Genomic DNA, 22,790 nt, shown 5'->3' with positions numbered 1-22,790 from the left:
AGGAGACTCTGTCTGTCTCCAGGGTCATAGATCAAGTAATATCTGAGGGGACAATGAAGACTGTCTGTCACCATGTTCTAGACCTCAAATGGGACTTGAAAACTCTCATGATCAGTCTTGTGCTTAGGTGGTTCAGTGTGTCCCAGCCCTCCCTCATTTCTGGTGGACCCCTGGGTACTCACTACTGGAGGAATTGCAGCACTAGACTCTTCACAACATGAGATTCTTTATAGCTTTCCTGGAGTCAAAGACATTTTGAGGCAATGTGGTTAATAAAGCCTCCCCTGCAATAAATACCCCAAATGTTGACTTTTCTCCCTCACCTTGTAGGATTTTATGAAGTCGGGACTGTAAATGTCAATGGTAATTGGTGGGGTAAATCCTGGCCATCCTGGGGAAGGGAAGAGGAAGTTGGCGGTGTAGACCAGGAAATTTGTCCTGAATAATTAGGTGAATGGATAGGCTCACGGGATCATAAAAGACAGAAGTCAGGAGTGAAAAGGACCTGGAAATTTCATGGGCAAGATTACACTGGGCATCTGCATCATGAGGTCCTGGAAGTTCTACTCTTGTATGCAACTTGTGTGTATTTGTTCCTCTTTTTCTCTTCCTGTCTTCCTTCTTCCTTGCCTCCCTTTCTCTCTGTGTGTGTTCTTATATGTGGACTTTGGCAGAGATCATATTCATCTTTTTCAGAAGTCCATATCCTCCCATTATGGATAAGAGTATGAAGAAAATGTGTAATTTAAGCAAGACTCAAAGTGCTTGAGGGCAGATGTGGAGGTTATCTATGTGAGTAGAGACAATGATAAACGAAAGCACTTTCCAAGCATAACAACTTGGGGAAATGATGCAGGCCACAAGTGTCATTATGGTTGAAATGAGACACTCATATGGATTACTGAATCCGGTGGAGGAAAAAGGACGACATGGCTTTTCTCTCAAGGGAGCAAAAGCCTTGGCCCTTGCTCCAATGAGCTTTAATTGTCTTACTAGGCACCTTACAAGGTCCTTATTAACTATGCAGGAGCTCACTATAGGTGGTTACCTTTTACAGAAAACAAAGGAGCCAATTCTGCTAATCACATCACAGAAGAAGGATATTTGCAAATGAAAAGGCAAAGGTAGTTGGATGGTTACACTCATCCTTTGAAGGTTTAGGTTTTTAGGAAGTAGCTTTGCAGTAAATGTCCTCAATTTAGGGTGAGGGAGTTTTAGCAAAAAGCAAGACTCATAGGGACCTAGGCACATTGCAAGCCTGATTCCCCATGGGAGAACAGAGAACCTATCCGTGGGCATGGGTCCTGTGCATCTCCAAGTGGGAGCTGGGCCCATGCCATGCAGAGTGGCCTCCCACAGGGAAACATTTCCTGATAGCACTGTCCACATCTAAATACAGAAAAAAGTGGTTGATAGTTTGGGTTGCAATGCTTCCCTTCAGTTAAAACATTCATGGCATGAACAGAGACAGGTGATCTGCCCACCAACCAGCCCCCTTGGTCTCCTCAGCCTCTGACTTCAAGGTTTCTGGGTCCACTCTCCTATTGAGCACTGACCATCTGCCATATGGAATCTCAAAAACACACAGTCTCCTTATCTCTTTCCACACCTTCACATCCATATTGCCTCCCTCCCTCCCTCCCTCCTTCAACTTTTCCCTCCTGCCTTCCCTCTTCCTCAGTCCCTCTCCATCATGCTGATTAGAACCTCTCCAGAGGACCCTGACTCCCTTCTCCAGTGCCACAAAACACAGCATTTGGATTCCAGACTCCAGGGCTTCTTCCCCTTTCCTGCCTCCCTTTCTTTCTTGTGGTCCCAAGTGAAGGCTCCAGAGAAGTGGGAAGGGGGTGGGAGCCTGTTCTGCTACCTCACTGGGAGGTCCAACATCCTGTCAGGGTCAGGGCCTGCCCCAAGCATGGCCAAGAATGCTGGAGCAGGGATGTGAGTGAGGGAGGGATCAGGAGAGGAAAGGAAACAGAGGGGAAGAAGAAAGAAAGGGAGTAAAGACAGGAGAGAAAATTGGGAAGACACTGGGGAGTAGAGACAAAGGTGAAAAGGGAAAAAACCCAATGGGAAAGACATTCTGCCCTGGTGGTGGGGGAATGGGTGTCAGATAAAGAGAAAGAAGAAAGGGAACATCTTTCCTGCCCTTTCCTTCATCTGACCCTGGCTTGCCCTAGGTCTTCATGTAGGAATGAAGAACATACATTTCTGGAACATTTGTTTGTTGGCCTAAGGGTCATGGGATGCTGGTCGAGCATTTGTTATCTGTGTATCTGTTCTGGTCTTAGTTGTTTCCTTAACTGAGAAATCCTATCTGTGTCTGGGTATCCATGGCTCCTCTTAAGAATTACTCAGGTCATATGATGTGTGGAAGGAGGGGCCCCTGAGAGTACGCTCCTTCTCTTTCTTTACTCAAGGATGCCCTATCCCCTGGAATTACATTAAAAGAAGGGATGTCATCATGACAGTCACTGGAGGCATGGGCCCGTGGCATGGGGTGAGAAGTCCCCATGTCATCCTGGGATTGGAGGGGACACCCTTTTGAAGCATGGGAAAGAAGGTTCCTCCCAGAATAGGATAGGGATACTCTGTGTTATCTCAGAAGTAGGAAGATTCTGTCTCAGCCTAACTTTGGGGTGGAGGACATTTCCCAGTCCAGGTTGTAGTACCTGGAGTGTCAAGTGTCAAGTGTCAAGCCTTGACACTCTTAGTCCTGGTGAGGAGGAGAAGCCCTGCATCCTGGAGCACACTTTTAGGTGGGCATGCTAGAGCAAACTGGATGAAGAGTCAGAAACCAGACTCCTAGAGAAAACTAGATGCAGGGTCAGGAACCAGACACCAGACCAGTACAACAGGTAAGAAGGTCAGAGGAAGGATAAGAGACCTCTACACATAGGTGAGGGACACAGAGAATAGAAGGTGGGGCTTGCAGTCCTCTCAGAGGACCAGGAATGCCACCTTCTGTAATAGGGCTCCAAGGAGTCGAAGGTACCTAGGAAGGGTGACAGGGCTTCACACTGACCTTATGTAGGTGGGTTGGTCTGGGAACGTGTCACACAAGGGGTTCCCTCCCAGACACAGCTCTTTGAGCTTCAGGCCTTTGATCTTCCCCAACTCCCAGGTGGAATTAAGCTGCAAAATGTGGGGAGGAAATTAAAAAATAGTCCCAGGGACAGAGGGCCATCCAAGTCCCTGAACCCACAGCCTCCCTCCTTTACCCACAGGTGCCTGTGTCTGCCTGCCATCAGCACTCTCATAACCACCACCCACCACTCTCAACCACTCTTTGATCTGTCCCTCTCTCGTCTCATTTTTGGATAGGTTCAGGATCCTGATTATGGGGCCTATCTGTACAATATCAGACAGGCCATCCAGCTGGTACAGTTTGATCTTGCACAAATTGAGGAACAACAGTTTTGAGAAAGAAAAGTTAGAGTGACTGTTACTATGTGGGACCTCAGAGGCAAAACTGATCTATATCCCATCTGTTCCATCCCCAACCATAACACCAGAACTGGACCCAAGGCCTTACCTGGGGGAAACTCATTTTGATGATCTCTAAGGTGGCAGTCATGTGGTTTCTATGATTCAGAATTATATTAACATCAAGATGCATGAAGCCTTCAAGAAGGTGGGAGAAAGGAATCAGATGGCTGAGAGGGGTCCAAGGGTGGCACCGACCCTTCTGATCCTTAAGTTTCCCTCCCAGGCAGTACTCTCTGCCATCATGTTCCTTAGAATTACCTTTGTCTGCCATACCTGGGTCATAGCGTAGACTCTGGAGATCAAGAGCTAGGGGGACTGGATTGGGAGTAAAAAGGAGAAAACTGTATTTGAACAGTGATTAAAAAAATAATAATAAAAAAATTTAAAAAAGAGCTTTCTGGGAGACATTATATTGTTTGCTCACAGTCAGCTACAGAAGGAGATGGAGACTGAGCTCGATGTTGTGGTGGTGACAGGAAAATCAGGGGCGGGAGGTGGAACAGGTGGTTCTGGGGAATACATGTGCCTTGAGTCTGCATTACCTTTAGCTGCTCTATTTATTTTGGCTGCAACTTATTCTGCACAGAGTAGGGTACAGCAAAAGCACTGACTAGGTAGGTATCTGCAAGAAAAAGAGGAGGGGGAAGCACCAGAAACTCTTGTTCCTAAAAAGGTTATTAGCCTCTAGCCTGTCATGCTGCTTAGGCACCAGGTACAGGTATTTTTACTCCACACATACCTTTAGATTCTCCTCATTACAAATTTTGTAGCTGACATCCATCAATGTAGAAGCAGCACTAGCACCCTGGACAAAGAACAGGGCCCAGTGTTGAACATAGTGGAACTATAGGGATTGAAGGGAACAGAAATAGTGTCTGATGCCTTTGGCCCTAGCTAAGCTAAGTATCTCCCCCTTCCCTCTGCTGCCTCATCTGGTTTCGCCATCCTATCTTATATCCACTGGAGTGAAGGGGACACTGCAATGGCTATTGATTGAATTAATTAACTGTGTCTTGTCATACTTCCTTCAATAGGAAACATAAAGGTGAAAGCAAAGGAACAGACACAGGAGGAACAACATGGACTAAGGCTGGAAAACACACACAACACAGTGTTCTTTACCAAAGTTCTACTGGCCTTTACAGGCCTTTTAAAGAAAGGACCACTGCATGATTTCTTATGTTTGTGTTATACATGGATTTCTTAAAATCTCTTTCCCTTCATGCAAAATCTCTCCTCCAAATAATCAATGTAATGTGTTTAATGTGGTCTTCCTTTTGTAACGTTCCAGGACATCTTATCTAGTGCAGACCTTGCCATGACACTCACTGTGATCTTGAACCATCTCCCTGTGATTGCATCTTGTGTTTTCTTCTCTGTTTATCTCTAGAGGTTTTCTACTTGTCCACACAGTAATATCAATATGCCCTTCATTATGTAATTTTACTCCTCTCTTGTTGCATTGGAAGTTATAGGGAGTGCTGAGTGGGAAAGTGGAGGAAAAAAAAGGGTGACCATAAATGTTAAGAAAACCTTCTGTACACTATTGCTTCTCTGACACCAGGACTATAATTGTTGAACAGTGATTTCACTTCTAGCACTCTTGGGTTTTCCAGTGAAAGAAGAAAAAAACAACACAGAGATTGAAAGAGTTGCATGTTCCCACGGACTGGTACATGCAAACCAGGCTTCCCCATCACTTACTGTATTAATTGGTACATCTAGACACCCCTCCTCTCCATGTTTCTATCATCCTTCTGGAGGTGTGAAGGCTGAAGCTCATATCCACCATGCTGATAACAAGGGATCCTCCTGCAAAAATTACCTCAGAAAGAGCTCCAAACTTTCTTTCATCTTTGAGGTGAGCCACAAGCATCATTGTCTTCTGAAACAAGGAACAAAAATTCAAGTTTAGAGACACATCTGTGACCACTTGCCATTTCTTAGGCTATCACCATAGTAGGGCAAGCAAAGTGCCAACCTGCCCTAAGGGACCATACCTTCAAACCCCAGAAAGGAAACTCCTCTACCTGTCCAGATAGGAGAGACTTATCTGACAGATGATGCTAGCCGGGACAAATCATGCAGGATGAAGAAAGAGGAACAGGATGAAGAGGAGAAGGGGAGAAGGGAAGAGAAAGAGGAAATTGTGTTGAAACTTTTAAAAACTGGAGCAGGATGTATAAAGAACAGAGGTGTATGCATCCACAGGTTAGACTGAACACCAGCCTTACATCAGGAAGCCATGTGAACCTTGCCTCTCTTAGGGCTAACTACTTCTCTAATACATGGGAGGCAATCTCTTTCATGCTCCACAAACCCAATTGTCATAGGTGGGTACAGGTAACCAGGTTCTTGGTGATTGGGACAAAGTATTGAACTGAAAACCCAGAGTTTATAGCAGAGAACATGGGAGCAGGCCACCTCCAAGCAGAGATTGACCTCAGGGGCTGGAGGGACTCTATTCTTATAGGGAAGATCCTTCCTGGCTAGTTTTGGTGAGCTTTTACTGCACGTGTACAAGTAGTTGTATTACTTTAAAGCTACTGCATATGTGGTCTCCCATGATTTTTCCTGATTGGCTGCCAGGGAAGAGGGTAACACAATGTTATTGAATTGACCCCCCTCCTCCTGGGGTCCCCCTGTACTAGGTTCACCTTTCCCTTTGCCAGAAAATTATAGTTCTCCATGTTAGAGATTGGTGAAAAGGAAAGGAGGTATTTATTCGTTATACAGACTTAAGAGTAATGACTTAATGTCTTCATCAAAATCCCAAAGTCCCTTAAAACACACAGTCTTTCCTTCTCCCCTTTGCCTAGTCTGGGGTACCATATCTCAGGAAAAGAAATAGAAGTCCATGGCTCAGGCAGCCCCCAGTTCTTCCCAGTAATCCGTGCTCAGCTGGTAGGCCTCCCTCAGTTCCTGGCACCATCAGTTGTGTTGCTGGGATCTCCAGCTAAAGCTGCATGGTGGTTCTTTGCTAAAGCCACGTGATGATTCTTCTCACGGCTTCAGGGGGCAGGGGTCCCCACTCTGGCCAAAGGCACATGGTTCTCCCTCATCAAGGCTGCGGGGGTCCCCATTCTGCCAAAAGTGGCTGGTTCTCACTGCCACAACTGCATGGTCCTCTTTGCACGATGGCTGCCGAGTCTCGGTTTAAATCCCCGTGTCAATCCTCCTCTGCAGCCCCATTTCCAACTCCTCCCATAATTGGCTACACTTGCCAGCACTCTCATATCCTCCCAGCTTTACTGGGCTGCCCATAGTGAGACTGGGCAGGTGTGGCCCCATGGCATGGAGCCAATCATCTCCAAGCTCTCACACAGGCACTGTGAAGAGGGGGAGTTGCCTCCCAGTTACATCCTGGGTGGAAGTCACTCCCTTTTCTCTGGCTCAAAGCATGGCCACAGCTATTCAACATATCTATGAAACCAGTTAAAGGTTATAGATATGTTAAATGGCCATGCCAGAGGTTAGCTGCAAAGCTGTTGCTATGCAAAACAGTTCTCAATGGCCCTGCTCCATTTGTCCCTTCCCCCAACTCACACCTGTGGAGGGGGCAAGGGCATCCTATATATCTTTCTAATATTTTCTGGACACCTTGAGTTCTGGACCCCATTACAAACCCTTCTTTTGGGGGCCCCCTGGCTGCACCCTCCTACACAATCAGCCGCCAAACTGATTTCACCAATACTCAGCAAGCTGTGCTTCCTTTGCTGGTGCAGTACAAGCTTTAATGTCAGGTGGAACAGAGGTAACAGCCTTCTAAACTGTCCCCCTCCTCCAGCCTTGATCCAAACAGTACTCTATTTGAAATATCCAGAGATGGCTTTCTCTTCACCCAGTCTGAAATGCTTTTGAGTCCAGGAGATAACTCTAACATCAGCTCTTCTATAACATGGGACTGAATGACACACTGGAATGGTGTTTCAACTACCATTTCCCAATCTCTATATAGATTCTTCTTTTCCCTTTCTGTTTTTTGAAATAAACATGACTTTTCTTTTTTTTAAGATTTTAAAAAATTGTTATTCTATTACAGTTGTCCCAATTTTTCCTCCTTTGCCCCCTTCTGTCAAGCTCACCCTGCACTCCCACAGTCAATCCCCACACTGTTGTCCTTGTCTGTGGGTCATTCATACATGCTGTTTAACTGGTCTCTTCCCTTTCTTTCCACCATTATCTCCCTCCCCCGCTCCCTGTTGGCCACTGTCAGTCTTTCCCATGTTTCCATTACTTTCCCATGTTTTATTTTGTTCATTAGCTTATTTTGTTCATTAGATTCCACCTATAGGTGAGATCATTTGATATTTGTCTTTCACCAACAGGCTTATTTCACTTAGCACAAAATTCTCCAGTTCCATCCATGCTGACACAAGAGGTAGGATTGATTTCTGATTTGATCCTTTTATGGTCAGAGAACACACTCTGTAATTTCAGTTTTGTTTTTTTTTAACTTGTAGAGGTTTGTTTGGTGGTCCAAGATTATGGCCTGCTTTGATGAATGTTACATAGGCACTTGAAAAATATTGTATTCCGCTGCTGTTGGGTAGAGCATTCTATTTGTCAGGTAGATCCTATTAGTTTACTGCATTATTCAGACCTCTTGTATCCTTGCTGATTTTCCCTCTAGTAATTCTGTCATTTGCCGTAAGGGTGTAGGAGACCGTTCTGCGTGGTGTGGGCCCAGCTCCCACTTGGAGATGCACAGGACCCACACCCACAGATAGGTTCTCCCCTGAGGAATCAGGCCTGCAACGTACCTAGGCCACTTTCAGTCTTGCTTTTGCTAAAAAATTCCCTCACCCTGAATTGAAGGCTAAAATCCAGGCTAAACCTTCCAAGGATGAGTGTAGTCGGTTCAACCACTTTTGCCTTTTCATTTGCAAATATCCCTTTTCTGTGATGTGATTAGCAGCATTGGCTCCTTTGTTTTCTGTAAAAGGTAACCACCTAAAGCCAACCAGGGCATGGTAAATGAGGACCATCATGTAATGTGCCCCAGAAAAGAAATATAGGTCTGTCATGGTGGAAGCCACGGCTTTTGGCTTCTCTTGAAAGTGAAGCTGCCTGCCCTTTTCCTCCATAAGACTCGGTAGTCTGTGTGAATGTCTCTCCCCCATCCACAATGTTGCGGACCCCACAAGCCAGGGTCCATGTCATAGGGGGTGTTGAAGGCCCCAAATATCAGTTTGGACTTTGAAATTTCTCCTTTCAACTCCATCAGCTTTTTCTTCATGTACTTTTGGTTCTGTTTTTGGTACATACTCACTTATGTCTGTTATGTCTCCCTGGTGGATTTGTCCTTTCATCACTATGTAATGGCTCTCTTTACTAAGTTTCTTATTAATTTTCTTTTTAACTGGAAATTGTAACCACAGGTATGCTAATAAAATATCTTGGTTGTATTGGACTCTGCTTTCTCTTTTAGGAGTTGTTTTGCTGTCCATGACTCTGCCCATAAACACTCCTGTCAACATATGTAATTCACCATGTAAAATGATTTGGAAGTTTTTTGGCATCTACAGAAATAAGGTAGTCACAATTCTCTCTCACACAGGTAGATTGACTAAGGGTATTTTATCTTTACCACATTCCTCTGAAATAGTACATTACCAGACAACAACACTAGTGTCTTGAGTGGGCAGGAAGATTATGGAAATTAGACTGTTAGAAACCATCTTCCTTTGGGGTCTCATATTTAAGGTGCTCTAGGTTTGTGTGTTGCACATTTTGTATATCAATTACCCCATGTTACCTTAGGGCCACTCATGAGTAAAATTCCAATCACAGCTGATCATTCAGTGATGTGCTCATGACAACCAGGCCTCAGATTAATGCCTCCAGGGAGTCATTGCTCTCACTGTGTGGCCCACTGTCAGGACAATCTTAAAAGTCACAGCCCTTAAGACCTTTCATGTGTGCGGCACTGGAAGTGAAATTGAACACGGGTAGAACATTTTACCCATGAATACCACTTTCTCAGTTCCCAAAACCTGGAGGACACTTGAGTGCTCTCTCTCTCCGACACTGCACAACCCAGCGATCAGGATGTTTTCTAGGCCCCGCTCCAAAAGTCTATCCAGAATCTAGCCACTTCTCACTACCTCCATTACTACGTGTTCTGCCCAAGATACCAACATCTATATGGCAGATTATGCTGCCTTCCATCTAGTCCTCTGGTTTAATCTCTGCCCCCTCACTGTTGGTTTTCAATCCAGCAGCAGAGCATAGGGTGTACTCATTTCATTCTGCTCCAACTTGCTTAACAATGGTTTGAAGCCCATGAGCATGTTAAAAAGTCATGAGTTCACAATGCTAGTAAACAACAATAACCACACCAAAGTGACACCTTATTTGGAAGTGTTGGTGAATGCCATGAAAGCAAACCATTTCCATGAAAATCCAATGATAGTAAAAAGAAATAAAATATTAAAGGGGGCAGTAAGGATAATGAGTGAACACATGGTTTATAAGAAGAACTGGAGTAATTTTTGGGAATTGACATTACTTCAGCAATAATGTTTCCAAGGAGAAAGTATAAAAGTGAGTTAGCTAACAGCTACAGCAATCCCAAGACCAGCCAACTAAGTAATTCTAGTGACTGAACAGGGGCATAGGCTTCCCTCATCAAGGTACTTCAGACACAAGGCACCTCAGTCATGGCCTTGTTTTGGGAATCTCTCAGGAGAGTGGATATGTGATAAAAGCCACAGAGGGATATTCCTACACACACACAGACACCCATACACACATACAAACATCCACTTATTGAATGTTTGCATCTCAGCAAAATCTGTCTCACAGTCATGCTGCCATAATCAAAAGTGATAACTGGGGCATTATAAAGTAGGTAGTACCATTCACTTTGGATGATGAAACCGACTTTACTTATTCCCAAATTGCTTATATGTAAAAATCACAGATTAATGCTCACACCACGTTAATAAATGTATATAGCAGAGCCCTGGCTGGCGTAGCTCAGTGGATTGAGTGCGGGCTGCGAACCAAAGCATCGTAGGTTCAATTCCCAGTCAGGGCACATGCTTGGGTTGCAGGCCACGGCCCTCAGCAACCACACATTGATGTCTCTATCTCTCTCTCTCTCTTTCTCCCTCCCTTCCCTCTCTAAAAATAAATAAATAAAATCTTTAAAAAAAGATATATAGCAGAAAACACAAAGGGGTGGTGTGCACCCACTGCGACTGTGGACACCACCTGAGAAGAGTTGGACAGTGATGGAACTCACTCAGCCTGAATAGGTGGGAGCTGTGAACACCAGTATACCTGCTGCAAGAGGAAACCCATGAAAAAAAAAAAAAGAACCACCAACAGAGAACAACAGAAGAAAGTGAAGGAGAGAGTGGAAGCCACAATACCTCAACCCAGGACTGATCTGGAAAAACAACTAAATGGTGGGAAAATTACCCAGGACAAACAACTGAACAAGAACGAGCAAGAAGTCTCAAAACCTCATACACATAGAAGAACCATCTTCAACACAACCTGTCCACACCTGCACAAGAGAATCCAAGACATGATGGCTGGAGTGACCCTCAGTTAACCAGCTGGAGGTAAGGGCCCACCAAAGAAAGACCCAACAAGAATGAAAACTCAAAGACACACAGAGAGCCAACATAAACAACAGCCCAAGATCTGCAAGATCAGGAGATCAAGGGGACTGCACCACTGAATTTCACAGGTCTACTACCATAGAAATTCACACCATGAATCTATGGAGTCAGAAAAGATCAATTTAAGAATCAGAGGCTAACAAGAAGAGTCTCACAAATAATAGGAAGACAAAGAAAAAATCCCCAAAGGAAAAGAAAAAAGGAAGACTCAGAAAGAATGCTAAATGAAATAGAGGCAAGTCAACCATCAGATATTGAGTTCAAAGCAATGGTTTTCAGGAAGCTCTATGAGCTCACAATGAGCTACCAGAAACTATAGGAAAACTACAATGAACTCACTGCAAACTATGTCAACATGAAAAAGGAAATAGAAACTATCAACAAGGGCTAATAGGAAATGAAGAATATAATTTTTGAGTGGAAAAACACAGTAGAAGGAATCAAAAGCAGGCTAGAAGAAGCCCAGGATCAGATCAGTGAGCTGAAGGAAAAAGTAGAAAAAAAAACCACCCAGAAAGAGCAAGAAAAGGAAAAGAGGCTCAGAAAGAATGAAGAGGGGTCAAGGGAAATGCAGGACAACATGAAACATAATAATATCCATATAATGGGGATACCAGAAGGAGAAGAAGAAGGGCAAGGGATAGAAAACCTGTTAGAAAAAGCAATGGTGGAAAACTTCCCTAATTTGATTAGAGAAAAACTGACACAAATCCAGGAAACACAGAGTCCCAATCAAGAGGAACCCAAAGAGACCCACCTCAAGACACATCATAATTAAAATGGCAAAATTCCAAGAACAATGGAGAATCTTAAAGGCAGCAAGGAAGAAACAGGAAGTAACATACAAGGGATCCCTGATAAGGTTAGCAGCTGACTGATAAGGCTCCAATCCAGAAGAGAATGGCAAGAAATATTCCAAGTACTGAAAACCAGAGGCCTGCAACCAAGACTACTTTACCCAGCAAGGCTCTCAATCAAGATAGAAGGCTAAATAAGGAGCTTCCCAGACAAAAGAAGTCTAGAAGAATACACCTCCTCCAAACCAGCTCTGCAAAACATGCTAAAGGCTCTGCCTTAAGAACAGGAAGAAAAACAGTGAGAGAGGAACACAGGAACATGAAAAAATGGCATTGAATAAGTATGTATCAATAATAACCTTAAACATAAATGGATTAAATGCCTCAATCAAAAGACATATAATAGCTGAATGGATAAGAAATCATGACCCACACATATGCTCCCTACAGGTGACCTTCCTCAGATCATAAGACTTACACAGGCTGATAGTGAAGGGCTGAAAACAAATATTCCAAGCAAATGGCCAGGAATAAAAAAAAAAAAGACGGGGAAGCAATACTCATATCAGAAAAAAATAGACTTCAAAAAAAGAGCCATAAAAAAGGACCCAGAAGGTCACTTCATAATACTCTAGGGAAGAATACTTCAAAGATACATAAACATTATAAATATATATGCACCCAACATAGGAGAACCAAATACATAAAGAAAATCTTGGAGGATTTTAAGGAAGACATTGACAGCAACACAATTATAGTAGGGAATTTTAATACCCCACTGTCAAAAATGGACAGATCTTCCAAACAAAATATCAACAAAGATATTGTGGCATTGAACAAGGCTCTAGATCAAATGGACTTAACTGATATATATATAGAGCCTTTCATCCCAAAGAAGCTAAATACGCATTCTTTTCAAATGCACATAGAACATTTTCAAAGACAGACCACATGATAGGATACAAAACAAGCCTCAACAAATTCAACAAAGTTGAAATCATATCAAGCATTTTACCTGACCAGAAAGGACTGAAACTAGAAATCAACATCAAGGAAAACACTGAAAAACACTCAAACTCATGGAGATTGAATAGCATGCTATTAAATAATGAATGGGTGAAGAATCAGATTAGGGTGGAAATAAAAAAGTTTATGTAAACAAATAAAAATGAACTCACAATGATCCAAAACTTATGGGACACAGTGAAGGCAATCCTGAGAGGGAAGTTCATAGCCATAGAGACCTTCCTAAAAAATATAGAAACATTTCAAATAAACAACTTAACCCTACACCTACAAGAACTCAAGGAACAACAACAAACACAGCCCAGAGCAAGTAGAAGGAAGGAAATAACCAAGATCAGAGCAGAATTAAATGACACAGAGACTAAAAGCACAATCCTAAGGATCAATAAATCCAGATGTTTCTTTGAAAAGATAAAGAAAATTGACAAGCCCTTAAGCAGACTCATCAAGAAAAGAAGACAGAGGACCCAATTAACACAATCAGAAATGAAAGAGGGGAGATTACAACTGATACCACAGAAATACAAAGGATTGTAAGAAATTACTACGAAGAAGTGTATGCCAAGAAATTTGAAAACCTACGTGAAATGGACAAATTTCTAGAAAAATATAATCTTCCAAAACTCAATAAAGAAGAAGCAGAAAGCCTGAACAGACCAATAACCGCTGGTGAAATTGAAGCAGTAATCAAAAACGTTCTGACACACAAAAGCCCTGGGCCAGATGGTTTCACAGCAGAATTTTACAAAGCATTTAAGGAAGAGTTAACCCCCATCCTTCACAGACTATTACAAAAAATCCAAGAAGATGGAAGTCTCTGAAACTCTTTTTATGAAACCAGCATCATCCTAATCCCAAAACCAGTTAAAGATATAACAAAGAGAGAAACCTTCAGGCTAATATCTCTGATGAACATAGACAGTAAAAGCCTCAACAAAATATTGGCAATCTGCATCCAGCAATACCTTAGAAAAATCATACACCATGATCAAGTGAGTTTCATCCTAGGGATGCAAGGATGGTACAATATTTGCAAACCAATAAATGTAATACATGACATAAACAAAATGAAAAACAAAAGTCACATGATCATATCAATAGATTTGGGAAAAGCACTTGATAAAGTAGAGCGCTTATTTATGATAAAAACACTCAGCAAAGTTGGACTAGAGGGAGCATTCCTCAACATAATAAAAGCCATATATGAGAGACCTACAGCCAACATCATACTCAATGGGTAAAAACTTAGAGCTTTCCCACTAAGATCAGGATCAAGACAAGAATGCCTGCTTTCACCACTCCTATTCAACATATTTTTTGGAAGTCCTAGCCACAGCAATCGGACAAAAAAAAAAAAAGAATAAAAGGCATTCAATTTAGAAAGGAGGAAGTAAAACTGTCATTGTTTGCAGATGTTATGACAGTGTACATAGAAAATCCTACAGACTCCACTAAAAAACTATTCCACCTAATAAATGAATTTGGAAAAACTACTGAATACAAAGTCAATATTCAGAAATCAAAGTCATTTTTATACACCAACAATGAAATACCAGAAACGGAAATTGAGGGAAAAATCCCATTTGAAGTAGCAACAAGAAAAATAATGTACCTAGGAATAAACCTAACCAAGGGGGTAAAAGACCTGTACACTGAAAACTATTCAACACTGAAGAAAGAAATTAAGGAATACACAAACACATGGAAGCATGTACCATGCTCATGGATTAGAAGAAGTAACATCATCAAAATATCCAAACACTAACCAAAGCAATTTATAGATTCAATGCAATCCCTATTAAAGTGCCAATGACATATTTCAGAGATAGAGAACAAACATTTCAGTAAATTATATGGAACCATAAACAACCCCGAATAGCTGCAGCAATTCTGAGAAAAAAGAACAAAGTAGGGGGGATCACAATACCTGATATCAAACTGTATTACAAGGCCCTATAATCTAAACAGCCTGGTCCTGGCATAAGAACTGACACATATACCATGAAACTGAACAGAGAGCCCAGAAATAAATGCAAATATCTATGGTCAATTAACATTTGGCAAAGGGGGCCGAAGCATAAAATGAAGTAAAAATAACCTCTTCAACAAATGGTGTTGGGAGAGGTGGACAGCTACATGCAAAAAAATGAAACTCGACCACCGACTTACACCACACACAAAAATAAATTCAAGGTAGATGAAAGACTTAATTGTAAGTCATGACACCAAAAATGTCCTAGAAGAAAATACAGGCAGGAAAATCTCACATTCCACACAGCAACATCTTCATGGATATGTACCCTAGAGCAAGAGACATAAGGGAAAGAATAAACAAACGGGATCTCATCAAATTAAAAAAACTTCCACATGTCAAAAGAAAATAGCATTAAAAGGAAAATAGAACCAACTATATGGCAAAACATATTTGCCAATGATACCTCAGACAGGTGTTTGTTCTCCAAAATATATAAAGAATTCACATGACTCCACTCCAGAAAGACAAAAAATGCAATTAAAAAATGGGCAAAGGACTTGAAAAGACACTTCTCCAAGGAGGACATACAGAGAGCCCAGAGATATATGAAAAGATGCTCAGCTTCACTAGACATCAGAGATAAAAATTAAAAGCACCATGAGGTACCACTACAGACTGGTCAGAACGGCCATCATAAACAAATGAACAAACCACAATTGTTGGAAAGGATGTGGAGAAAAGGAAACCCTAGTACACTTTTGGTGGGATTGGAGACTAGTGTAGCCACTGTGAAAACAGTATGGAATTTCCTCAGAAAACTAAAAATGGAACTGCCTTTTGACCCAGCAATTCCACTGGTGGGATTATATCCTAAGAGCCTGAAACACTAATCCAAAAGAACCTATGCACCCCAATGTTCATAGCAGCACGATTTACAATAGGCAAGTGCTTGAAGCAACCTAAGTGTCCATCAGTAAATGAGTGGATCAAAAATCTATGGTACATTTACACAATGGAATACTGTGCAGCAGGGAGAAAGAACTAGCTCCTCCCCTTTGCTACAGCATGGATGGAACTGGAGAGCCTTGCTAAGTGAAATAGGCAAGCAGGGAGGGACAAATGCCATATGATCTCACCTTTAACTGGAATATAATCACTGGAACATAATCAACAAAAGAGAAAAGGAAACAAAATATAACCAGAGACACTGAAATGAAGAAGAATCTAAGAATAGCCAGAGGGCAGCAGGGAGGGGACAATGGGAGGAAGGGTTTTCAGGAACTACTATAAAGGAAAGGTAGATAAAATCAAGGGGGAGGGTGGAAGCAAGGGAGGGAGGTGGGTTTGGTGGGGTGATGGGGAGTAGTGTGGGGAAAATGCAGACAACTGTAATTGAACAACAATAAAATAATTTTAAAAAGAATCTGAAAACTAAAAAAAAAAAGATATGAAGCATATACCACACTCCAAAAGCTTCCCAATTATTTCCCTCTTCATCTCCCAGGTCCATTTAAACCTTGATTAGCTTTCTGTGACTATATATTACTTTTGTCTGCTCAAGAATTTTTTGTGAATAGGACCATGCATTTGACAGGCCTTTGTGTCTAGCTTATTTAAATCAGCATAATTTCTCCAGCTGCATCCCTGTTCTTGACCTTTTTGCTAGTGAGTAATATCCCCTTGTATGTATCTGCTTACCTGTGATGTTGCTTTAATGAGGTTTCAGGAGGAAGTGAAAATAGATCTTTGTGTTCAACAAGCCATCTTTCCTGAATAGTCTTCTATTTGTTTACAATGGATATAATTTCTTCCTTTGTCACTCCTTTATCTCTCTGGGGAAATATTATCTACCTTAAGACCTTTACCAGCCTTTTCTATTAGTGTATTCCCTCAGTGAATATCATTTGATTTGTTGAGTTTGCTCTGTCCCTTCCTTGCTTACCCTGGGCTATGACCCTCTCCTGCAGGTGAGGCTTCACTGCTGAGTAGCCCTGGGCTTGTGGGTGGCTTGGGTTTAATCCATCCCTTGGCTCTGGCCTCACCAGTGGATTAGCTTCCACCCTGGCCCTTCCACTGGTGGTCCCTGCTCACCACTGTGTTTTCCCATTTCCTTTCTCTTTTATGGAGAGATTATTCTCTTTCTTGAATGGGAATTATTCATGCTTCCCACTAGTTATTTATTTATTATTAAAATATGGTATGAATTTATTAGAATATTTTTGAACATTATTCCAAAATGATGAGTATAAAAATTACAAATTAAATTCTGTAAACTTTGCATTCTCAATATTCAAATTGTTTCAGTAATATTCAACCTTGTTTACACACTAGAGTCACTTGGGGAGACTGAAATAGCCACTTGCATCAGGCAACACCCATAGCAATCAAAGAAGAATTGGATCAGACCCAAGCCACCATATATTTTCAACCTTTCACGTGACTTCAGTGTGCAACCAATGTTGAAAACCACTGTGGTAAAATACCACTTTTGGTTTATGCATGCCGGAAAATCCTAGGTATGGCTGCCACCTCATTTTGCTGACTTTGTACTCAGTGTTCGAGGTGCTAGTGATTCCATTAATTTGGGTCAAGGATGGGTAAACCATAGCCTATGGGCCAGACCTGGCCTGCAGCTTGTTTTTGTGGATCCTGTAAGTTAAGCATGGTTTATTCTTATTCAGATTGTTGAAAAATTGAATAATATTTCTTGACACATAAAGGTTCTTTGAAATTCACACATCAGCACCCATACATAAAGGTTTACTGCAACACAGCCATACTGTTTCTATGGTGGCTTTCACCTTACACTAGCAGAGTTGAATGGTGACAACAGAGACCAAACAGCCCGCACAGCCTCAAATATTTATGCTCTGGCCCTTTCCAGAAGAAGTTTCTTCAGCTCTGGTTTAGAGCAAGTGTCCCTAAAGCAAGTGCACAGTACCTTGAGTGAACGGTTGGAGGTCCCTTTAGCGAAGCCCAGGGAAATTTATTACAGTTAATTGTTTCAATGTAGGGTCTTTCCTCAGCAGTCTTTCATGGTCAGGGTCAGGGTCAGGTGTGGGAACTGAGTAAGGGACTATCATTAGACATCAAGCTGGCTGAAGTCACCAGATCCAGAATTTCATTTATTTATATTAAGCTCTTCTGTGTTTATTTCAAATAAATATTTATATTGCATTTCTTTTCCACTAATCAGACTTTTGAGACTGCTCAGATTTTTCAAGATCCAAGGTACCCGTTGACCAATAAGCCACCTTCAAAGGTTCCTGTACATCAAAACATGTTACCTGCGAGGTTAAGTGCTTCCACTTAGCCTGTGTCTCTAGGATTCCAATATCTCCACTGAGATAAGGGGACTGTGTCAATGGCAGTATCTACCATCCCATCTCCTCTGTAGCTTACACAAGTCATCCACTTCAGAATACTTCAGAGATGAAGATGTCCTTCCAATATGTTTCTCAATGCTGTCGGGGAAAGGAGTGTCCTCTGAGTCCTTAACAGCAGCTCCTTGGTCCACCAACATGCTGGCCTTAAATGCATTTCAATGCAGATTACTGCAAGTGATAACTTTTGCAGCTGTTTTACCACTGCATGCTTTTGGGACGCCAAAGAATCATCCAACATCAACTGGATCTTTTCTATCTTCACATCTTCCTAGGTCAGATAACCTATTTGAAATCCCCATTTCCTCTCAGGCCCTTCAGTTGCAACCCATTTTAAGGTCAAGTACTCTACCTATGACTTTAGAGTTCATTCTAAGTATTTCATAAAAATAAGGCATCTGCCCTGGCTGGTGTGGCTCAGTGGATTGAGTGCCGGTCTGCGAACCAAAGGGCTGCTGGTTCGATTCCCGGTCGGGACACATGCATGGTTGCTGGCCAGGTGCTCGGATGGGGGCGAGCAAGAGGCAACCACACATTGATGTTTCTCTCCCTCTCTTTCTCCCTCCCTTGCCCTCTCTCCAAAGATAAATAAAATCTTTAAAAAAAATTTAAAGTAAGACATCTTTAATGACATTTATTACATAGCCTACAAAACCTCTGTGAGGGCCTGGAAAGTGGGCTTAGATGCCACACAGCCAGGAGAAGCTCATTCATGCTATGAGACCTCTATATGTACCAGAAACACCACTGCTGTCTGCCTGCTACTTGACATGTATGACAGAGCCTGAATTCCACAAAATCTGCTGTGGTTGTCCCATAAAACACAGACACCTCCTTCATCATACATAGCTGACCACATCATTGACCTATATGTGCCTCCCATGTCATTCAGTTACACCTCCAAGTCTCAGGATGGTATGCTTGATACGTGGAGAACTGTTTGGGGAGCCTGTATGCAAGGGGTTCTAGCACGCACATGCACACACTCACTCAGTGACTCACATAAGTCTCTACTTTTGTTTTAAGCTTTTTGGTCTCCACAGTACAGCAAAGTACATGAGTATTTACAAGTGTTGCAGTACTTTCCAAATTAGCCAATTCACTGTATATTTCACGGAGCCAAATTTGTAAGACTGTAAATGAAACTGTTCACAATGAAAATGTTATTTTTTATTTGTTGCAATTATTTTGGAAATATTAGTCTTACATCCAAATCGCTATTACCATAGTTTGGTAGATTTTCTTCAGTCTTATACAAAGGCAATTATATTTAGAGTGTTGCTTCTCTTCATATTTACACCATTATTAACTATGTAATTATGTGTGTATTTTTTCTTGCCTTACTGCAATGCCCAGGAGTCTCAGCTTAGATCTTGAACAAAAGCGGTTATTTATGAGTCATTTTTGCCAATTCTGTCTTCAAATGAAGTGCTTTGGATGTTTCACTGTTATGTATGGTGTTCATTATAAATTTTTTACATACCTGTTATCAGTTTTTACAAGTATTTTTGTATTCTTGGTTAGCTGAGTTATTGGTGTTCATGTTTAATTTCCATGGGTTGTTGAATTTTATTGTATGCCTGGTTTTTCTCCAGAATCTTTGTGATAATCACCCTATTCTTAGTCCTTTTTTCTTATTAATGTATTAAGTTACATGGTGCACCTCCTAATGTTAAACCAGCATTGCAAATGTAGGATAAACACAACTTTGTCATGCCGTATTATGTGTTTTGCGCCATTGCCGCATTTAGTTTGCTATTGTCTTATTTCTACTTTTCACATTTCTATACCTATTTAAGATGGACCAGTGATTATGTCTTCTCACTGTTTGTCAAGAATATTGCTTCAATATCAAAGGGGTTTTTTTTCCCTGGAATTCATCCATATAAAATTTCAAATTATGCACCTGTCTTATCTTTTATAGCTTTGCTGTAAGTGCAAGCATGATATGATACCATTTCCACTCACAAGTGGCTGCTGATCTGTGCCTCCTAATTTTCTCAACCCACTATACTAGAGGTTTGTGTTCTTACATTTTGAAAGCACTAACATCTAGCACTTTCTCCAACTCTTTCATATCTGTTATCAATTTCATTGTTTTTTTGCTCTTATTTTACATAGGTACAAAGTATTAATGTGCTAGAAGAAGATTAGGTTGAACAAGGTCTACCCTAAAACGTTTTCTAAAACACAGTAGTACCTCAAATAGTCTGTGGGGGAAAAAAAGTTCCATTCCCATATAAGTTGAGGAAACTAGCTGCTTTAGACTGAATGTTTATGTTTCAACTTCACACCCCTAACTTGATGATACCTGAAGACGCGGCCTTTGGGAAGTGATCAGGTCACGGGGAAGTGCCCTCACCTATGGGATTATTGTCCTTATAAAAGAGACCCAGAGAGCCCCCTTTGGCCTTTCTGCCAGGTGAGGACACAGGGAGAAGACAGCCACTTGTGAACCAGGAAATGGGCTCTCACCAGACACCGACCCTGCCAGTGCCTTGATTTTGGACTTCTCAGTCTCCAGAACTGCTAGAAATAAACTTGTGTTGTTTATAGGCGACCCAGTCCAGGGTGTCCCCTTGTAGGAGCCTGGACCAACTAAAACACTACCCATCCCTTTGAGATTCAAGTTGCATATTAGCATATTACCTTAAGAAACGTTACAGTATGGAAATCCTTTTACCTTCATTTCTGTATGTCCCAGATTCCTTTAATGGAAGATCACATTTTTGTTGTTGCTGTCTATCGGACATATTGTGTCGCTGAACAAACTTGGAAGTGCTGAACTGAGAGAAAAAATAAGGTGGATATAATATAATAAAAATAAGAGCAAAAGTAATAATATTCTTTAACCATCCATCAAATAATATGTAAATTGCCCACGATGTAAACACAGTCCTTTATTTCCTGAATTGCGCTGACTCCATAGCATCTACATGATTTTTATGAACAATACCCCTCCTGATTTTACTTAACATGTTTTTCTTAAATGCATTGTCTATTGTTTTCCACATGAAGAAAAGCAGGGAGTTTTCAAGGGGTCTAAGAAGCAATGGTTAGAAAATCAAAACCTAGGAGTGTTTGGTTGGAATGGTTTAAACTCTTTAGGGACCCCAAGCACAGAAAGATTGAGGCATCCCACCCCACATGCAGTTTAAAGAAACTACTGAGTCCTGGCTTGGTGGCTCAGTTGGTCAGAGCGTCCTGCCATACACTGGAGCATGGACTGGTACACCAAGATCGCGGGTTCGATCCCAGTCAGGGCACACACTTAGGCTGTGGGGTTCACTCGCTGGAGTTCGCTCGGGCGGGGGGAGGGGGAGAGGCAACTGATGGATGTTTCTCTCTCATATCGCTGTTTCCCCTCCCTCTCCTCTCCCGCTCTCCCTTCCTCTTTCTCCAAAATCAATAAACATATCCTCAGGTGAGGATTTAAAAAATAATGATACAAAAAGAAACTGCTAAGCACCAAAGAAAATATTATAAATAAATTCTGAAACTTTGCATGATGCTTCTTTCACACTTTTACTGAAAACAATCAAATTCCTTTGAAAATTATTTCTCTCTTTCTCTTTGGTAGCAAATAAGGGACAGACACGGAAATCAGATTTGTAATCCTGTATACAAAGTGGCATCTAAGAGGTCACTGGCGTCCTTAAGAACACATGAACAGAGAAGGGCAGAGCCATCACACAGTACAGACAGTGAATATGGGAGGGTGAAAACAAGAGCAGGACTTTGATGTGGGGACAGGGAGGGGAGGCAAGGCGCGGGTCTTACCCGGTTTCTCGAGCCTGGGCACTGAGAGAAGCCCACAAACCCCTGCCGCGCTGCCCTGTGCCACCGCCAATTCTCTCAGAAAACTTGTGCTAGGGACTCCCAGTCCTCTTACCTAAATGGTGCCCCTCCTACCCAGTACCACCCAGCGCTCACCCAGGCAGGATGTAAATGGGTGGGAAGGTTAGTGTTTGAGCCAGTCTCGTCAAAATTTCCCGAGCCAGGGCACAGACTACAATTTTCACAGTCTTCTGAACCTACAGGTGAGACTCCCCAGAAAGCTAAGCCGAGCTACAGTTTTGGAGTTACCACACACTTCAGTGGCAGACATGGCCACAGGGCGTAACATGGCTGCAAGACCCATGTAGCATGCAGCTGTGGAGCCCTACCTGACTCCCAAGACCTCTCGACAGAGGCTCCAAGATGGAAAGATGCAGGTTTGAAGAGCCCTCAATCTTCCTGTGACTGAGAACTGAGTCTCGCGTGATCACAGTGCTGTACGCGATCATAGCGCGGTACAAGACCGTAGGATATACATGACCCACAGTGATTGGGTTATACATGACCCACAGTGATTGGGTAGTGGCAGTGCTCACGTAACTGCCAGAGCTTTGCCTGTCCAGTGATAGTAGGAGCCTCGAAACTGCTGGCTTAAGAATCGGCAGCCTGCCGTAGTCTTCAATCTTTACTCCCATAGTCCTCAGTCTTT

At 42.1% G+C, this 22,790-nt stretch overlaps 1 protein-coding gene across 1 annotated transcript in view; it reads right to left on the bottom strand.

Annotated features, from left to right (window-relative positions):
* Positions 1-22,590, bottom strand: part of LOC123805051 (nuclear RNA export factor 2-like) — a 30,075-nt gene extending 7,485 nt beyond the window's left edge. The window contains 11 exon segments of the mRNA XM_045817476.1: positions 1,358-1,379; positions 3,026-3,138; positions 3,313-3,419; positions 3,538-3,624; positions 3,763-3,797; positions 3,885-3,919; positions 4,032-4,095; positions 4,218-4,333; positions 4,445-4,514; positions 18,347-18,450; positions 22,471-22,590. Of these exon segments, the coding sequence (XP_045673432.1) occupies positions 1,358-1,379; positions 3,026-3,138; positions 3,313-3,419; positions 3,538-3,624; positions 3,763-3,797; positions 3,885-3,919; positions 4,032-4,095; positions 4,218-4,333; positions 4,445-4,514; positions 18,347-18,450; positions 22,471-22,590 (873 nt within the window).
* Positions 22,591-22,790: the final 200 nt, after the last annotated feature.

This window comes from Phyllostomus hastatus, unplaced genomic scaffold, assembly GCF_019186645.2.
Source record: "Phyllostomus hastatus isolate PE091 unplaced genomic scaffold, TTU_PhHast_1.1 phas_scaffold_28, whole genome shotgun sequence".
NCBI lineage: Eukaryota > Metazoa > Chordata > Mammalia > Chiroptera > Phyllostomidae > Phyllostomus > Phyllostomus hastatus.
This window is presented reverse-complemented; position numbering and strand designations above follow the sequence as displayed.